Raw genomic sequence first — 20,455 nt, 5'->3', positions numbered from 1 at the left:
CAGTTTCTTCTTAAGACCACTTAAGCTTAAGCCTTCAATATTTTCTAGAATGAGAATTAGTAATGGACTTGGAGCAAAATTGGAATGAGATTCCAGACATAAGATTTCATATTATATTTTAATTTTAATCTTTATGTGGTTTTAAAGTGATGCAAAACTGTTTGGGAATTAATTTTACCTGTCCTGGGACGGGTGTCCTTCTAGTTTATTTATATATATATATATATATATATATACTTTCAGTTTGTTTTTACGTAAGCAGTAATTTGTTGCTACACAGTCATGAGCATGTTTTGGTCATCTAGTGTTTAGTAACTAGAGATCTCTTCAGGCAATCATGCTTATGTGAAAGCAAAGTTAGTAATAAAAAATCAAGTCATTTTACAGTAAAAAAAAGCTGTTAGAAAAAAGATAACGGGGCGAGGTTCAGCTGTGCGTGAAACAAGATTAGGTGGGTGTGGATTTTTGTCTGTGTTGGGGTGAAGGAATAAGATAGGTAGGGTTGGGGTTTAAGAAGTCAGGTTGGAGAGAGAAGTTATCTGTGCACGTCATGCTCGCTGCCCATCTTAAAAATATAAATGAACTTGTGTATATAGTGTACGTTGTGTATGTAGTGTATGGTGTGTATGTTGTGTATGTTAGGTAAGTTAAGAGGCGGATGTGACTTTTTATTAGTATTTTGGTATCTTCCCACGAAAACCAGATTTCACTGTTCATTATCGCTACACCTTTGTTGAACTTATAAGGATCTGTTAAAGGAGGGGGAAGAAAAAGAGACGTAAGGAAGAAGGTGAGAGAAGGAAAGAGGGGAAGAGACAAAGGAGGATAAGGATGGAGAAGATAAGAATGGAAAGTGTTCGACTGAGCTTCAGTCTGTGGTCCCTCTCGCCAAACTTTCACAAGAAACCCTCATCTAGCTGAAAACATTATCAATAATTCCCCCCACTGTGCCTAAACCTAAACGTAGATTCCATGAACAAAGCTTCTTTCTTAGAACTGCACACCTGTGCACACCGTTTTCCTGCTTTCCAGCTGACTACAATATGGTTGTCTTCAAGTCTAACGTAAACAAGTTCTTGATGAGCCGTCCCACTTGTTAACAAATTTACCAAAATTCCATTACTAACGATTACTATATTGTCCAATTTCTACTGTACACGCTTCAACCCTTATCCTCGAGTGGCCTTTTGGCCTTGATAAATGGTGATGCCTATGTAAAAGAAAAAAGAAAAGCAAGGGGGGGGAGAAAAGAAAAAAGACGAGGGGAAAGCCCATAATTTGTTTATTGGTGGTAGTTTTCAACTATTTCTTGTTTGTCTTCCCTCGCCCTCTCATACCCGTTAACCTATTATTTACTATTACATTCATGAGTTTTATCTTTATTTATTTATCTACATAGTAATATGATAACATGTTTGTTATTTTCTGTGTCACGCTTACATCCAGGTCGTTTAATTATTATGTACTTCCATTTCTTGTCATAAATAATTTCGGTTTCGATTATAGCTGATGGTATTCAAGTAATCTGTTTTTTTTATAAATAATTTTATCAAGAATTCTTCATAAGTTTCAGTTTCGATTTCGATTATAGCTGAAGGAGCTTAAGTTATATATCTATATAATTATAAAACTCAAATGACCTTGTAACAATGTATGTAACCCACTTTCCGATTTACGACATCCGGTTGCGCATGCGCGCATGACCTGCGCACTGAAATATTAACGTTATTATTTCGAAATTATTATTTAACATGGGAAGAGTGGAGTTTAAAATAAACAAAAAACAAAAGAACAATTGGGACGCTGAAATATTAACGTTATTATTTCGAAATTATTATTTAACATGGGAAGAGTGGGGTTTAAAATAACTTAAACGTAATACAGAAATGAATGATGTAAAAAATTTTAAAAAAAAAAAAAAAAGCAGATATATCAAAATTTGAATTTAACTATGATAAGTATTATGGTATCTGTTCAGTGCACATTTACCTATAAGTATAGCCAACCACTTATAATTCAGTAACTGTAAAAAATTTTTTAAAAAAATAATCAATTATTATAAACAGAACGACTCATAGAAATCTATCTATATTCTTTTTTCATTTTAATATACTTTCATAGAAATGTTTCTGTTATGTAAAACAAAAAACTATTTTCTTTACGTCACAAGTGTCATGCTCATACATGAATTCTGGTCCTGGATATGACCTTAAACTATATCCAGTGGTGAGGCCTCAGCTTGTGGGCTTTGGGGAGTGTGGAGCCACCCTTTTATAGCCATTGCTCCCAGGTCTACTCTGACCTGGAGTGGTAGTACCTATTAGGGTCCCAACTATGGGTTAAATAGAAACCGACTTGAAAACAACAAATATATTCTATTAAAAAATTTTTCTTCAAAATCTTTGGGTTTGGCATTAAATAACCTGAAAAGGGTTGATATGTCGTAAAACAAAACAACCAAAAAAAAAAAAAAACCAAACCATACATGAATTCAATAGCTAATATAACATACTGACCCAACGGGTCATGGGTAGTCTAGTGTGTATATATATATATATATATATATATATATATATATATATATATATATATATAAAATACAAAGCTGAATGTCTGTGTGTGTCTGGTCACGAATAGGCTCCTATACGGTTGACTATGTCAAAAAACTGATTACATATAATGATAGAAGATGTATCGAGACGCAGGAATGGGTATGTTTGATCTGGCAGAACGGTGTTTCATTAAAATTGTGGGGTCTGTGTTCGCACCTGGTCCACAAAGTATGGAAATAAAACAATTTAAAAATTAAAAAAAAACGTTTACAAGTGTTTTTGATATAGATGTACATAAGAATACTTTGATAAGTATGTTTTAACTTAAATAGGGATGGTATAATAAAATTGTGGGGTCTGTGTTCGCGCCAGGCCTCCATAGAATGGAAATAGGCACAAACTTTAATAAAGACTTTTCATATCTATCTGCATAAGTATACTTTGATAATTATGTTTCAGTTTGAAAAAATATGGTATAATAAAATTATGGGTTGTTCGTTCGCACCTGACCTCCATAGAATGGAAATATGTTACAAAGTTTAACAAGGTTTTTTTAATATGGATCCGCAAAATATTGTGATAAGTGTTTCAGTGTGAACAGGTATGGTATAATAAATTATGAGGTTTATCTATTTTATTTTTACTTTCATCATATTTTGCTTTGGTTTTGATACCCCCAAATTCAACCCAAATTTACAACCCTTCCTTTTCATAACCTATCATACTTTCATAAATCAGAGTCCATTTTCTAGGCTGTTTCTGAACCTAGTCAACGACGGGTACTTTTGCTAGTATATATATATTCTTCATAAGTTTTGGTTTTGATTCAAACTGATGCACCCAAATCATATGGATATATATATATTTTTATTTTTGAAATCACTACTTTATAATATATAAGAAGCGATAGAAAATTGATTATATATATAGAGTATATATATGAAATCTGCAAGAATTAAAATATCATATTTAAGCGTATTTTACAGCCGTGATATGTTGAGCGTTTCTGTTAGCTTAGATGAATACTTTTGCAGTTTTAACAAAAGAGCTACAATAATATCAGGGCGTATCCATTTATGCACAGAATGCCAACATCAATATGTTACATATGAAATTTCCACAGGTCCCACTAGTATTTAATAATGTGCTGTTCATAGTTTTAACAATTTTGTTATAGTACTAACGGGAAACTCAAAATGTATATCATTACTGAACCTTTTATGATCAGATATAATCATTTGTTATGACAGCGATATTAATTATTAAAAATGACAGGAGGTTTTCCTTGTTTTTCTCTTTTTTCTTTCTTTCCTTTTAGTTTCTTCTTTTCCTTTGCTGTGACATCACATCGCACATGTATCATGCTGCTACCACGCATCGGTGACTCTGTCACAAAAACACGCTTCATTTTACCTTTTCAAATGACATTTTTCTGTTATTTCTCTTTATTGTTGGGGGGTGGCTTTGTCCAATTATTACATTAGCATCCTCTTCTTGATAACAAAGATTACATAATCCAAAATACACATTTTTGGCTAAGTAAAAGTGGCGATAACGTTTGTTAAACAATCTACATATTACCTACCAAGTGTTTTTTTGCCCCCATTCATACCCTATAATAACCAAAAATTAAACTAACCCTAACCCCAACCCTAAATTAAGTTTTAGTTTTCCTTTACAAAGTCTGTTTACGTTTGTTTGTGTTGTCTAAAAGCACCGGAACAAACAAAAACTACTCCCCTCTTCCTCAAAAAAAAAAAAAAATCCACACATGGAACCCCACCCTCACCAACACTATCAAGCCTAAAATATTTTATGGATAATTTTTTTTTTTTTCATAATTAAATTATTTTTTGGTCCTCCTTTATCTGTTCATCTGTCCGCATTTTTCTCAATAACCAGGAATTTTTTGAAATTTTGTACAAACATTAAACATGATATGAGTAAAAAAGTAACAGAACAGATTTTCCTGGAAAACTCCAGTTGCCTCATTAGGGATGCCTTTTGGGTTAAAATGGTTAAAATTGACACTTTTGTGCTTATTAAAAATAATTGATGCCTTGGATTTTAATAAAACTTTCTGAAAAGTTGTAACTAACTGATTTCTATATAATTTTGTTTGTCTATACTTCGCGGTAACTCTTGGGTGTGCCCCCAGGGCTCTTTTAGGGCTAATAAAAACATTTCATTTTTGGGAGTATTTTACCATATTTGTCCAAAATTTTCTGTATATGTCTATTTAGCAGTTTTGCATGGTGTTCAACTCAAATTTAAATATGTTAAGGCCTTGGGGGCTTCTGGGGCTAAATGAGGGGGGGGGGGGGGCAAATGATGAACTTAGTCATTTCTTTTTTTTCATGGTGCAGAACTCAAATTTACATATGTTAAGGTCTAAAACTGCAGCGTTTGTCCATTTTCACCAGAATTTGACATCCCCTAGGGACTTTTGGGGCAAAATGGATGGGTGGGGGCAAATGCTGAACTTAGTCATTTTTTTTATGCCTTGTTCATTGTGAACCCACGGGGACCATGCATGCTTAACTTGTTTATATTCCATCCTGACCAATATATTTATTATTTAAATTTAGTTTTTTCCTTTTTTTTTTTTTTTTTTTTTTTTTTTTTTTGTTTCTCTCGACAGAATCTCCGAGCTATTGGTGTGGTTGGGAAATTTGTTGAATTCTATGGACCTGGTGTGGCTCAATTGTCTATCGCAGATCGAGCAACAATCTCTAATATGTGTCCAGAATATGGGGCCACGATTGGCTATTTTGCTGTCGATCAGAAAAGCCTGGATTATCTTGTGCAAACTGGTAAATCATATTTTGCTAAATTTATGGTTCTTTTGAGCAATTCAAGAAAATAAAATGAAGCACAACCTTATTTCAAAATAAATAAAAAGGAAAAAAAATTTACTTTTTAAATTGATAAAATTGAAATTTGTAACTTTAAAAGACAATGCATTGCAGATTTATTTGTTTAAAACCAACTTTCCACGATATGCATCATTATCAGTAGGGCTATGACAAGAGAATATTCTTGTCATTGTTTTGACTCTCAAGTATATATCCGACACCGTTAATCAATCGAGAACCACATCACGCTATCTAAAAATATATATGATATTAACTGATATATAATCGAGTGTCAAAATAGTGAAAAGAATATTCTCTGTCATAGCCCTAATTATCAGGCATCAAATTATTATTTTTTTTTTTTTTTTTCTTGTGGAAAAAATTTTTTTTTAATTAATAAAATTGAAATTTTTTTTTTTTTAACTCCATGTATTCAAGCCATGCAATCTCCCTGATTCAAACATTTTGAAAAAGTCATTGAAAATCTCGCGGATATAAATTTTCTAGTGACATCATGCCGCGAGAAAGAAAAAAAAAGAAAACACAAATTGATTCTATTCCTGATGATGACGTTATATCATCGAAACTCGGTTGATTTTAAACAAATTTTTATAAAAAAAAAAAAACTTTGTATGAAGTATGTTCCCATGACGGAAAGAAAATATTGTATTCCAAAAATCATATAATTTAATCAAGTAGTTTTAATTTTATAAACAAAATAATTTTTAAGCAAATGTGAAATTTTTTTCAATATCACCCCCCCCCCCCCGTGTTAAGAATCGCTTTCTATAATCGTGCAAGCTTGAATTGAAAAGTGACCCGACTTTGTCTTTTTTTTTACTTCCAGTTTTATCAGGGTTCACATAGGTTTGAAATTTCTATTATTACCTTGAAAACTCCCTAAAAATGTGGAAAGTGTGTTGAAAAGGCCTTGAAAATGGTATTTTTTATGTCCAGTAAAAAATTTTGTCGATATATTAAAAAAGAAAATACTTTCAGAAAGTCAACCTCTGAAACAAAAACTGGATTGGCTAAGCTAAAAAAAAAAAGCTTCAAGCTAAACTTTTAAATACAGATATAATTTTCTTTTTAATTTGACCAGGGTTTGCACAGACTTGAAAAAATCCTTGAATTTTGACTTTTGCCTTGAAAAGGCCTTATTTCTATTGTTACCTTGTAACATTTGTAAAAATATGGAAAATGTCTTGAAAAGGCCTTATTTCTATCATTACCTTGTAACATTTGTGCAAATATGGAAAATGTCTTGAAAAGGCCTTATTTCTATCGTTACCTTGTAACATTTGTGAAAATATGGAAAATGTCTTGAAAAGGCCCTGAAAATTGTATTCTTTATGTCCGGTAAAAATTTATGTTGATATATATTAAAAATAAAATGCTTTCAGAAAGCCAGCCTCTGAGACTGAACTAAGCTAAAAAAAAAAAAAAAAAGCTTTAAACTAAACAAGAACTGAAAAAGATTCAAAATCACTGAATGATAAAGTGTAGTGGTGAAATAATTGACCAGTTTGTTGCACTTTTTTTTTTTTTTCTTTTTTCAAAGGAATCACCACTTATCAAGGCCCAGAGGCCACCTGAGGATAAGAGTTAAAGAGTATACAGTGGTCAAAAGGACAGAATCATAGTAATTGTTAGAAGTGTAAATTTGATAAATTGGATTACTTAAGGGGAATGGCTCATCAAGAACTTGTTTACATTGGACTTGAGGATGGCCATATTGTAGTCAGCTAGAAAGCAGGTAAACGGAAGAGAGTTCCGCAGGTGTGCAGTTCTAAGAAAGGAGCTTTGTTCATGGAATCTACGTTTAGGTTTAGGCACAGATAAAGAGTGAGGGAAATTATTGATAGTGTTTACAGCCAAACCAGTATTTCTTGTGAATGTTTGGTGAGGAGGGGACCATGGATTGGAGCTCAGACGAGCACTTTCCATGAAAATAACGATAAAACAAAGACAGGCTCGCAACGTCTCTTCTGTGAGAAAGAGGTTGCAGGGAAGAGAAAAGGGCATCCCATTAGGCTACGAAGTCTATTCTGAACTCTATCAAGGCAGGATAAGGTCTTCCTAGCAACTCCTGCCCAGATGTGACAGCAATACTCCATCCTTGAACGTACCTGGCTTTTATATAGGTAGAGAATTACAGCAGCAGGTAGATATCTACTGGATCGATAGAAGGATCCCATTATTTTTCCAGAGACCTTGGCAATGAATTTGATCTACGTATTCCATTTTAGATCAGGAGTAAAGGTCAAGTCCAGAAGCTTGTCAAAACTTGAACCCCCTCCCCCCAAGACGAGAGCCATTCATTTCAATTGATGCCAGATGGGGGTCCGAACGTTAATGATGTAAAGATAGAAGCTTGGTTTTAGATGCATTAAAACTAACCAGCCACTTTTTCCCCCACTGTACCACATACTCAAGATCAGAGGAGAGAGAATCAGAGAGAACTTGGTCGTTTATAGCCTTTGATGTGCTGCCATAGATTGTAGTGTTGTCAGCATAAATGTCTACAAATGATCTAAAGATGTGATTTGGAAGATCGTTAATGTAGATCAGCAAAAGAGTTGGACCCAGAATTGGCCCCTAAGGGACTCCAGCATTAATACTATACGTTATAGAACTTCATGTAAATAACTGTGTGACCTTTAAAACGACTTCAAGATTTAAATGAAAATGACTTTCTCCTGTTGTCAAGTTTTTTGGTTTATTATATCATTGTTTATATATCAATTTTGTTTTGAAAATTTTAATTTTGTCTGGAGAAGGCCTTGAAAAACTTAGAAAAGTCCTTGAAAATGGACAACCTATTTTATCCTTTATAGTGGAAAATCCAATATTTAAAAATATATATATATATATATATATATCTTTGTTAAACAATGCAATATTTTTTATTTTTTTTTTATAATTCAACCAGAAAAAGGAAGCAGTAAAAATGAGGTGATTCTACACTATTGGGACGAGATAAAAAAAAATGGTTTCAACTGATTTGTTTTTTTGTCAATTCTAATAAGTTACAATGGTAGCTTCCAAATTATGCAGTTGGAATTACCTGAATATTATCTGAATTATTATCTGAATATTACCCGAATATTATCCGATATTATCTGAATATTACCTGAATATTATCTGAATTATTAAAAAAAAACATAAAAAAACAACTTCAATCGTGTTAGCAGGTGAAAAATTGTGCTCGTCTTGTTTAAATCGAAACGGAAAATTACCTACCCTTTTGAACTCTCTTGTGTCTTACGATCGTTTTCATCAAATTCCATTTTGATTTTCTTTAATAAATAATTTTCTACGTTATCGATTTTCATAATTTTTTGATATAATCATCTTAAAAGTATGAGAAATATGTAGATAGCATTGTTTTTATATGAAATTCAGTTTTACGATTTCCGAAATTTCATTCTGACAGTGTAGAAGCGCCAAAAATGGTAAGGCAAAATGGGTCGATTTGGTTGTTGCTCATTTGGGGTGCTTCAAATATATTGGATCCAAATCCTTAAATTACTTTTCTGCTCCAAATGTGTTGTTCTTCTTTTTTTAGATCGAGGCGGCAAAAGACTGGAATATGTGTCGGAATATTTGAAAGCGAATCACTTGCTCCGTGATTACAATGATGCCAACCAAGATCCCGTTTATTCAGAGGTTGGTAAATGTTTCTGTATTTTCTATCGCTCGTTTCTCTCTCCATAAATATCCATCTCACTTTCTCTACCCATCTCTCTCTCTCTTTTCTTCTCTCTACCCATCCCTCTCTCTCTTTTATTCTCTCTACCCATGCCTCTCTCTCTCTTTTCTTCTCTCTATCCATCCCTCTCTCTCTTTTCTTCTCTCTATCCATCCCTTTCTCTCTTTTCTTCTCTCTATCCATCCCTTTCTCTCTTTTCTTCTCTCTATCCATCCCTCTCTCTTTTCTTCTCTCTATCCATCCCTCTCTCTTTTCTTCTCTCTATCCATCCCTCTCTCTCTTTTCTTCTCTCTATCCATCCCTCTCTCTCTTTTCTTCTCTCTATCCATCCCTCTCTCACTTTTCTTCACTCTATCCATCCCTCTCTCTCTCTTTTCTTCACTCTATCCATCCCTCTCTCTCTCTTTTCTTCACTCTATCCATCCCTCTCTCTCTCTTTTCTTCACTCTATCCATCCCTCTCTCTCTCTTTTCTTCACTCTATCCATCCCTCTCTCTCTCTTTTCTTCACTCTATCCATCCCTCTCTCTCTCTTTTCTTCACTCTATCCATCCCTCTCTCTCTTTTCTTCACTCTATCCATCCCTCTCTCTCTTTTCTTCTCTCTATCCATCCCTCGCTCTCTTTTCTCTCTATCCATCCCTCTCTCTCTTTTCTTCTCTCTATCCACCCCTTTCTCTCTTTTCTTCTCTCTATCCACCCCTCTCTCTCTTTTCTTCTCTCTATCCACCCCTCTCTCTCTTTTCTTCTCTCTATCCATCCCTCTCTCTCTTTTCTTCTCTCTATCCATCCCTCTCTCTCTTTTCTTCTCTCTATCTATCCCTCTCTCTCTTTTCTTCTCTCTATATATCCCTCTCTCTCTTTTCTTCTCTCTAGCCATCCCTCTCTCTCTTTTCTTCTCTCTATCCATCCCTCTCTCTCTTTTCTTCTCTCTATCCATCCCTCTCTCTCTTTTCTTCTCTCTATCCATCCCTCTCTCTCTTTTCTTCTCTCTATCCATCCCTCTCTCTCTTTTCTTCTCTCTATCCATCCCTCTCTCTCTTTTCTTCTCTCTATCTATCCCTCTCTCTCTTTTCTTCTCTCTATCCATCCCTCTCTCTCTTTTCTTCTCTCTATCCATCCCTCTCTCTCTTTTCTTCTCTCTATCCATCCATCTCTCTCTTTTCTTCTCTCTATCCATCCCTCTCTCTCTTTTCTTCTCTCTATCCATCCCTCTCTCTCTTTTCTTCTCTCTATCCATCCCTCTCTCTCTTTTCTTCTCTCTATCCATCCCTCTCTCTCTTTTCTTCTCTCTATCCATCCCTTTCTCTCTCTTTTCTTCACTCTATCCATCCCTTTCTCTCTTTTCTTCACTCTATCCATCCCTCTCTCTCTTTTCTTCACTCTATCCATCGCTCTCTCTCTCTTTTCTTCACTCTATCCATCGCTCTCTCTCTCTTTTCTTCACTCTATCCATCCCTCTCTCTCTCTTTTCTTCACTCTATCCATCCCTCTCTCTCTCTTTTCTTCACTCTATCCATCCCTCTCTCTCTCTTTTCTTCACTCTATCCATCCCTCTCTCTCTCTTTTCTTCACTCTATCCATCCCTCTCTCTCTCTTTTCTTCACTCTATCCATCCCTCTCTCTCTTTTCTTCACTCTATCCATCCCTCTCTCTCTCTTTTCTTCACTCTATCCATCCCTCGCTCTCTCTTTTCTTCACTCTATCCATCCCTCTCTCTTATTCACTATATCCATCCCTCTCTCTCTCTTCTTCACTCTATCCATCCCTCTCTCTCTTTTCTTCACTCTGTCCATCCCTCTCTCTCTTTTCTTCACTCTGTCCATCCCTCTCTCTCTTTTCTTCACTCTGTCCATCCCTCTCTCTCTTTTTTTCACTCTGTCCATCCCTCTCTCTCTTTTTTTCACTCTGTCCATCCCTCTCTCTTTTTTTCACTCTATCCCTCTCTCTCTTTTCTTCTTTCTATCCATCTCTCTCACTTTTTCTCTCTTTTCATGCTAACGGTGTCCATTTAGTTCTCTCTCTCTCTCTCTCTCTCTCTCTCTCTCTCTCTCTCTCTCTCTCTCTCTACCATTGCCACAAATGTATGTGTAATGTGAGGTTTAAAGATCGTCTTAGATCTGATTGTTATGATGAAAGAATGGATGAGAGTTCTTGGTTAGATATAGAACAGTTGAGGTAGCAAGTCTAGTTTAAGAATTTTATCTTCATCTGAGAGTGTAATAATAGCCAATTTCTCATTAAGACAATGATAACAGGTGTAAGCCCTTCAAACAGTTCACCCTGGATAAATATAAGAATAATCTAGTGAATTCACTCTAACACTCCATAAGGGAACTATAATATTCTTTCCAATAAATTAAAACATCTCCGACTAAGTATAGATCAAATGCTATTTAAATTCTTGAATGATGATAGTTGAATTAGGCTTTAAGCGAGCTAGGTTTTAGGGAGGAGTCACAAACATAATCGTTCCCTCATTAGCAACTAAACTCTAACTTCTGTCCCATCACTGAAATGTTGCATCTCTGTGTCTGTTTTACGAATATTTTAATGGAATGTGCTCTGTCAAACTCAAAAACGCTTGTAACCCCTCGTAAACACCCCCTGACTAACTCGACAAGCAGTAAAATCCCAACGCTACAATGTAGAGTTTCCTAGACGCCGAAAAACCTTCTCTACCCAAATATATTTTTTTCCCCTTGGTCTAACAGACTTTGGAGTTCCCTCCCGGGTCCCTGCTTCCCTGACTGTACTGACATGCAGAAGTTGAAGTGTGATGTGGACAGACAGACATCTCGCTGCCCAACTCCCTACATAGTATCTCTGTTAATTTGGTCCCAAATAGTAGCCTTTTGCGTTAAAATGGCACTGTGCCTTATTTGAAGTGAAAAAAACAGTAAAAAAAAAAAAAAAAGAAGCAAACTAAATAATGGGTAACATGATTTTTTAAACCACAATAATAGGGGGCTATGAAATTTAATAATTCAATAGTCCAATGTAAAGAAATTTTTGTTGAGCAGTCCCCTTAAATAGTCAACTTCTACCCAATTTCCATTACTATACATACACTAATCCTTATCCTCAAGTGGTTTTCGGGCCTTGATAAGTTATGACGTCCCTATAAAAAAAATTGGCAGGCGTAAGTCGATTAAACATCTATCTCCTACGTATGTACAAATATACATTTATACCTTTAACTATGTTATTCTTGTAAATTTTTACATGTGTATGGACTTAACTCAGATGATGATGAATGATGCTGAAGAGCTATGTGTTTCTGTTTTAATTCTAGCTAATGGCATCAAGTCAATTTTTTTAGGTTTTGAAAACATGTTAGGTACAATATAATAATCAATAAAAAAAATTGACTCTATTTATAAGTGTTTACACCTGTTATCTTTGTCTTAACAAGAAACTGGTTATTATTACATTCCCAGATAAAGATAAACTCCTGAACTGGACTTGCTATCTCAAAACTACAAAATCTGCTTGAATTGAAATATCATATTTAGGTGTGCTTTATGTTAAGGCAATGCCAGGTGGCCTGATATTGTAAAATATAGTCATCCATAGATGCATATTTCGTTTTTTCAATTGTTTCCCTAAAATATTTCATTTTGTCCATATTTTTTTTTTTTTTTACATTGTTTATTTAATAAAGTTTTAGGTTTTTCTTTTTCTTTTTTTGTTGATTTCACTTTTATTTATTTTCCCCCTTCTCTAGTATCATGAGTTAGACCTGAACACTGTCCGTTCTTGCTGTTCTGGACCGAAACGTCCCCACGATAAAGTTCTCGTCTCAGAAATGAAGAACGATTTCAACAATTGCCTCGTGGGACCTGTTGGATTCAAGGTAAATTTGTTTTTCTTTTCGTTTCTGTAAAGAAAATCCTAAAATAATTTTTTTTTTTTTTTAAATTAAATTTTTAGGGACTATGTATAATAGGAGGCATTATTTTTGGAATACCCTTTGTATGTATGTATGTATGTGTGTGTGTGTGTTTATATATGTATGTATATGTATATATATATATATGTGTATGTATGTATATATATATATATGTATGTATATATATATGTGTATATATATATATAATGCTCTGTAGTTGCATCGAGCTTCATAAATAAAAGGTGAAATATAATTGAATAAGTATATTTTCCCATAAACATTTATATTTATGGGAAAATATGTTTCTTCAATTATATTTCACCTTTTATTTATACCAATCCTTTAATTTATGGAGCTCAATGTCACTACAGAGCATATAAAAAAAAAATGATAAAATAAATTCAAGAATTGACATAATAATTACATGAATGGTTCTGTGCTACGAAACGTGCTGTCAAAAACTGTGCATGTCGACATACTTAAAGAAATAAACAGTAAGCTGGTCATCATCTTGAAATTTGGAATATACACTTTTGTCATTTATTTACATAAACAACTCCTCGGAGACAGATGTATTTTTCTCAAAAATCTAAAAAAAAAAAAAAAAAGATTTCATATTGTTAGAAAAAAGGATTTGATGAAAAAAAAAGATAAAAGAAAATGGAGACATGTAAAGTCTGCAAAAGCATTAAAAGTTGTTGTTTATATCATTGTATCGAAAAATAATTGAATTCAAAAAATGGGAAAAATGGCTTATGACACTGTATTGGATTTCAAAAGGTGTAATCTAAAATGGAGGGGGAGAGATCTAGAGGCTCGGCGTTTCGTCCGTCTTATGCGGGCTTTCTCAAATCAAGAGATATATTTGAGGACTGCTATTTTCTGTGGAAAGCAACCATTTATTAAATCACCTAACAAGGATTTCTGGTTTTAACCGACCATTTGTCTGAAACATTAGCATATCCAGTGTCGTGATCATTTAAATTTGTTTATATTAATAAAAAATATATTTTGCTCTTCTTTTATTGAGCACTCTTAATAGCTTTGCTAAATTCATTAGTTATCACTCTTGAATACCTTTTACCTGGTGTGTGTATATATATATATATATATATATACAGGGTGTCCACAAAGTCTGGCTACATTATGTAGCCAGACTTTGTGGAAGCATCCTGTAGATTATGTAGCCAGACTTGGTTGGCACCCTGTATATATATATATATATATATATATATATATATATGGCGATTAAGCTACACTGAACATTCGGCGTTTCATCCACTATACGATTCGTCAGGCTTATGCGCATAAGCCTGACGAATCCTATAGTGGATGAAACGCCGAATATTCAGTGTAGCTTAATCGCCATATATATTTTATAAATTACTAACTAGCTCTACCTACGTATTGAGCACTTTTGAAGTAAATACTTAAAGTTTACGCATAAATCTATACTTTCGTATATTAAATTTATGTGAGTAAATGAAGTAGTTATATATATATCTCGCACCCCTCCCCTGACATCATTCACTCTTTCATTCCACCATAAACGAACATTTCTGTAAAAGTCTGAGGAGGCTACATGATGGCCAAAAAACGGTCGCGTAGCTGAAACAATAATGTAACTAAACAGAAAAATACAGTAAAAAAAAAAAATAAAATGCAAAACGTGTATGTATGTATATATATATATATATATATATATATATATATATATATATATATATACATACATACAGGGTGCCCACAAAGTCTGGCTACATAATCTAGAGGATGCTTTCACAAAGTCTGGCTACATTATGTAGCCAGACTTTGTGGACACCCTGTATATATATATATTAGTGTTGGGATGATTAATCAGAATCGGAAAAAAATGTATGCTTATTTTCCAATGCCAAAATGATTCTTTTTATTGCGTTTATTTCTTTGTTTTTGTTTAAAACTTAAGTTTCCATGGCTCGTATGGCTGTTTGATTGATGCCATCTTGTTTCGTTTTTAACCGTTCAAAAAATATCAGAAACCAACATTCCCTGAATCCGAGAAACACAAATGGACAGCCAATGGGAATGAACGGACTTTTTAAAAGAAGTCTTTGTTATTTCACAAACTGAAAACAGAAAAGCTAATGTCAAATGTGTCTATCGATGACCCAAATACGGACGGTGAAGTAGCAAAATTTGTAGACAAGGTAGAGAACTTGCTGGTTACAAATTAGAGACATAGTTTGGATTGTGACGCTCCTAGGAATTAATATAAGATTTTATTATTACGGATGAATGCAGCTGCAAATATGTGCAAAACCTGCGTAAGATGCTAGCTAGTGGTCTAATCATAACGGATTTATATGTAACGTCTGCGATTGCAAACTTACCTTTTTTTTTTTTTCTAGGAAGAAAAATTGCGCCTGTTTTATTATGCCTAGAAGAAAGAACGCCAAAGACAATATTTTTTATTGCGTCTTGTGAAACATGTGTAAGACTGAAAAAAATATAAAAATAAAAATTGTAGACAGATTCTTTCTTCGGAATGCATCCAGCTAGTATACATGTTCTGAAGCTAAAAACACAACTATATTGAGCTTGTTATTTGAAACAATTTGAACGGTATTATAATGGATATGAGGTGCCTTCAATAAGTTTCCAGACTTTTTTTTTGTACTTTTAAAATTGTCATCATTGAAAATTCAGTATATTATTGATATTCATCTTATGAGATGACCGACCAATTGTTATGATTTCAGGTTCAAATGAATAATTACAACAGGAATTGGAAAGCACCCTACTAAAGCCTGATTGCCACAGCTGATGAATTTCAAAAATGCAATCTGGACGTGAGGACACTTTAGAAGAACGATATGCAATAAAATTATGTTTTAAACTTGGAAAAAAATGCCACAGAAACGTATAGAATGCTTCAGACTGCTTTTGCACCATCTTGCATGGATCGAGGATGAGTTTTTGAGTGGCATAAGAGATTCAAGGGAGGTGGGAAGTCTGCAAGGGATGATAGGTGTGGGAGGAGTAAGGAAGTCATAATTTCATGAATATGGGCCATTGTGTGTCTATAGAGATAAGTGCACAGTTTGATGTCAGTGTGGGAACTGTACACACGATTATTCACGAGGAAACTGAAAATGCTGAAGATTTGCACAAAGTTTGTCCCAAGGGTGTGCCATTCTTATCACAGACTTTGACTAAGATGGGCATCAAGACAGTCCCTCATCCTCCCTATGCTCCAGACTTTGCTCCCTGTGACTTTTGGTTATTCCCTAAGCTCAAGGAAAACCTTAGGGCTGTCATTATGAGAAACTTGCGAAGATGAAAGAGGCTGTGACAAGGGTCATTGATATGGTCACAGGAGACGAATTCCATGGAGCCTTCCAGAAGTTGTTGGAATTGTAGAACAAGTGCATTGCAGTTGCGGGAGATTACTTTGAAGCAGACTAGAGTTTCATGTGTGTACGATTAATAAAAGTGCTCATGCAAAAAAAAAAGTCTGGAAACTTATTGAAATCATCTCCTATATATCTTGAAATGTTTTTTAATATAAAGCAGATTATATATATATAATGATGGACTCTCCCGTCAATTTCAGCGTACGAGGTTCCGCCACAACAACTAAGTTGCTCTGAAATCAACACAGATGATTTGTTTATAGTGGTGAAGGCTTTGTGTAGAACCAACCACACTTTTTGGTATTATTATTAACCTTTGTCGATACAGATGACTGCCACAGGATAGAGTATACAGTAGAACACAGGTTTTTACATCAGTTTTCTTCTCCTAGAGGCATGTCTTAACGAAGACTGGGGGTGCATCTCTCCCAGTGAATAAATGCGCCTCCAGATACCAACCTGGAAATTTCTGACGTGGCACAGTACATACAGCACCTAACCTTCCCAAATGGTCACCCATCTGGTATTGACCAGGCTCAACGTTGCTTAACTTCGGTGATCTGGCGAGAACTGGTGTGTCAACATGACTGTGCCATATAATGTGTATATAATTACAATAGAAAAATGCGAGCATGAAAAGTAATATGGTTAAGCTTAAACATGGAAAAGTAAAGGACTAGTTGTTAAAACTTGAAAAGAAAAGGACAAAATATTCTAATAAAAAATATAAATTTATAACTTAAAATGTTGCAGCATTAAGGATTGATTATATAATGTTATAAATTGAATTAAAAAAACAAACTCTTAATGCTGCAATATTTTAAGTTATAAATTTATATTTTTACTAGAATATCTTGTCCTTTTCTTTTCGAGTTTTAACAACTAGTCCTTTACTTTTCCATGTTTAAGCTTAACCATATTACTTTTCATGCTCGCATTTTTTCTATTGTAATCCATGATTTTTCCAGATTTCCAATAAATTCACTTGTTCTTTGTTTAATTTCGGTCTTATTTTTTTGCCCCCATAAACACATGTAAAACAATGTACGGCACTCGTCTGCTTTCAATAAAATTTCCCAATTATCTCCCTTTCATGCTTTCAGTTTCATGAGTTACTTCTCTTTTCGCGACAGTAGTCACTGAAGCGATGATGTTGCTTTGGAAACCAGTCATAAAAAACGTCGCTCACGGCCTTACATATTTTTATGATTTTGAACACCAGAAAATTCATAATAACTTTTATTTTACTGAACGAAAATTGAAAAAAAAATTTTTTTTTCACAATATAGCTGAGAAGGTGATCTCTAAACTGTAATAATTGTTCGAAATTTGGTCGAAAAATGAGTGAGCTTTAAAGCAGTTCTAAATGACTAAAACTGCCACTTAACCTACCGTGTTGGAATGATATAGTTAATTATATATATATATATATATATATATATATATATATATGTATGTATTTATATTAGTTAATTTTGTTGTTTTTATTAGCGATAGAAGTCAAATTTTCTTACGTAGTGATAGTTAAGTTTTCTCGCACACACATACTTGCATTATGCTACACCTTTCGATGGGACATATTTATATATGAAAATAACACGCAAGATGAAAACAGTAGTCTGAATGATCCAAATAATGCAACGTGTCAGTCCTCATCTAAAAACATTTTGAAACAAAATATTTAACGTCTTTAAGTTTTTTTGCTTTTTTTAATCACTCATTTTCATGCTTTTTATTATTTTTGTAAATTTTTTTTATTTTTTAAATTCATTTCTTTCTTTTTTTTTTTTTTCAAAAAAATATTCTTTTGTAAGTATTTTTTACATTCACCTGTTTTTTTCTTTCTTTTTTTTTTTTTTTTTTTTTTTTTTGAAAGCTTTAAAAAAAATTCCAGTTCATCCTGAAATAAAATCGAAAAGAAAAAATTGATGAAAATACAAAATGTCATCTGCTTCTTAACTTTTCAATTTCTTTCGATTTGCATTTCCTTGTTTTTTCCTTTTTTTTTTAGTTTTCGCCTTCATTTACTTCTTTTGTCTATGGCCCACTCCTTCCCTCCTCCTCTCTTTTTTATTTCCTTCCTTTTTCCCTCTCTTTTTTTTTCTTTGCTTTTTTCTTTCCCATTCTCTTTTTTCCCTACTTCTCTCTGCTTCCTCCCTCTTTTCTTTTTCCATCTTTTTCCCTCGCTTTCTTTTCTCCCTTCCGTTTTGTCTTTCTTCCTTTTCTCCCCTTTCCTTCTCTTTTTTCCTTCCTTCCCTATCTTTTTCCTTCTGTTCTCTATCTTTTTCCTTCTGTTCTCTCTACCTTTTTCCCACTCTTCACTCTCTCCCCTTTTCTTCTTTTCTCCGTCTCCTCTTTTCTCTCTTCCCCTTCCCATCCTACTTTCTTTCCTTCTTTCTCCTCTTCTTCCCCTCTCCCTACCACCCTCCTCTCCCAACACCACTTCTGTCTTTTCTCCCCCGTCCCTTTCTTTTTTATTCCCCATCCTCTCTGTTCTCTCCATTTCTCATCTCCATTTTCTCACCTTACTCCTTGTTCTCCCTTTCTATCCTCTTCCTTTTCTCTCTCTTCAGTTTACTTTATCCATCTTCCTCACACTTTCCCCATCTTCATCTTTTCTCTTTTTTTTTTCTATTCTTTCATCCTTTTTTTTCTCTTCTACTCTGCTCCATTTTGTGTTCCGTATCCTCTTCCCCTTTTTACATTAATTTCCTTCTTTTTTTTTTAAATTCTTTCTTTCCTCGCTTTTTTCTTCCCTTAATTTTATCCAAGCAGCATATCCTTCCACTACATCTTTCCAATCACATCACCATGAAAAAAAAAAAATTTTTTTTAAATGGTGTTATTTTTCTATTAAAAAACAATCCTGAATCTAAAACAAATAAAAAAAATTTTTCATGGGGAAGTGGTTGTAAAGAAGCACTTTTTGTTTTCATTATATTTTGTTTATTATTTTTAATTTTTTTTTTCTTTTACCTCGCCCCAGGGTTACCAGTTGCCCCCAGAGAAGTGCAATCTAACCATTCCATTTATTTACGATGGCAAAGAAGAGATCCTCAAGCACGGTTCCGTAGTGGTAGCGGCTATCACCAGTTGTACAAATACTAGCAACCCTTCCGTCATGTTGGGGGCAGGTCAGTATTAACATAATTTTTTTACTCCTTTTACCACAACAAAACATCCGTCGTTATTCCTAGTTTCATGTGTTAATTCATCAATGTCCTGAATTTTTTAATATCTCACATATCAAAGCTTAAAGGAGCCTCGTCGAATGAAAATTACCTAAATTTGTCTCCTACATGCGTTTATTCTCCCTTTTAGCTCCTAGCACTCAATCCACTGCTCTTTTTTTATCTGTTCCTCAATCATTCCCCCCTCCCTTTTTTATTCCCTTGCTTTTTCCCTCTCTTTGCTTTTTTCTTTCCCCTTCTCTTCTTTCCCCATACTTCTCTCTGCTTTCCCCCTCTCTTCGTTTTCCATCTTTTTCCCCCTACTCTCTTTTCTTCCTCTCTTTTCTTCCTCTTTTCTCTTTTTCTTTTTTCTCTTTTCTTCCTTTTTTTGCCTCTCTTTTTCCTCCCTTCCCTATCTTTTTCCCTCTCTTCTTTCTACCTCCTTCACAGGCCCTGTCGGTGGGGCATTAGAATACGCCGACTGTCCCCCTGCAGAGGGTAAAAGTCCCTCAATGGGGGTCCTGGATATGACCTTAAACTATATCCAGTGGTGAGGCCCCAGCTTGTGGGCTTTGGGGAGTGTGGAGCCACCCTTTAATTACCATTGCTCCCAGGTCCACTCTGACCCGGAGTGGTAGTACCTGTTAGGGTCCCAACTATGGGTTAAATAGAAACCAACGTGAAAACAACAAATATATTCTATTAAAAAAATTTTTCTTCAAAATCTTTGGATTCGGCATTAAATAACTCGGAAAGGGTTGATATGCCGTAAAACAAAAACAACCAACCAACCAACCTCCTTCACGCTCTTCACTCTCTCTCTCTTCCTTTCTTTATTTCTCGTTTCTCCCTCTCCTCTTTTCTCTCTTCTGCCTTTCTTC

The 20,455-nt window shown here is 34.3% G+C and overlaps 1 protein-coding gene across 4 annotated transcripts in view; it reads left to right on the top strand.

Annotated features, from left to right (window-relative positions):
* Window positions 1-20,455, top strand: part of LOC145266963 (cytoplasmic aconitate hydratase-like) — a 135,685-nt gene that overhangs the window by 89,902 nt on the left and 25,328 nt on the right. For all 4 annotated transcript variants that reach the window (XM_080122800.1, XM_080122799.1, XM_080122798.1 and 1 more), the window contains 4 exons: window positions 5,194-5,365; window positions 8,976-9,076; window positions 12,845-12,973; window positions 19,391-19,538. In XM_080122800.1, the coding sequence (XP_079978926.1) occupies window positions 5,194-5,365; window positions 8,976-9,076; window positions 12,845-12,973; window positions 19,391-19,538 (550 nt within the window). The remainder of the gene's footprint in view (window positions 1-5,193; window positions 5,366-8,975; window positions 9,077-12,844; window positions 12,974-19,390; window positions 19,539-20,455) is intronic.

Source organism: Euprymna scolopes, chromosome 42 (assembly GCF_053919585.1).
Source record: "Euprymna scolopes isolate OS-2025 chromosome 42, ASM5391958v1, whole genome shotgun sequence".
In the NCBI taxonomy this organism is placed as follows: domain Eukaryota; kingdom Metazoa; phylum Mollusca; class Cephalopoda; order Sepiida; family Sepiolidae; genus Euprymna; species Euprymna scolopes.
Note: the sequence above shows the minus strand (reverse complement) of the source record. Positions and strands in the feature narration are given on the sequence as shown.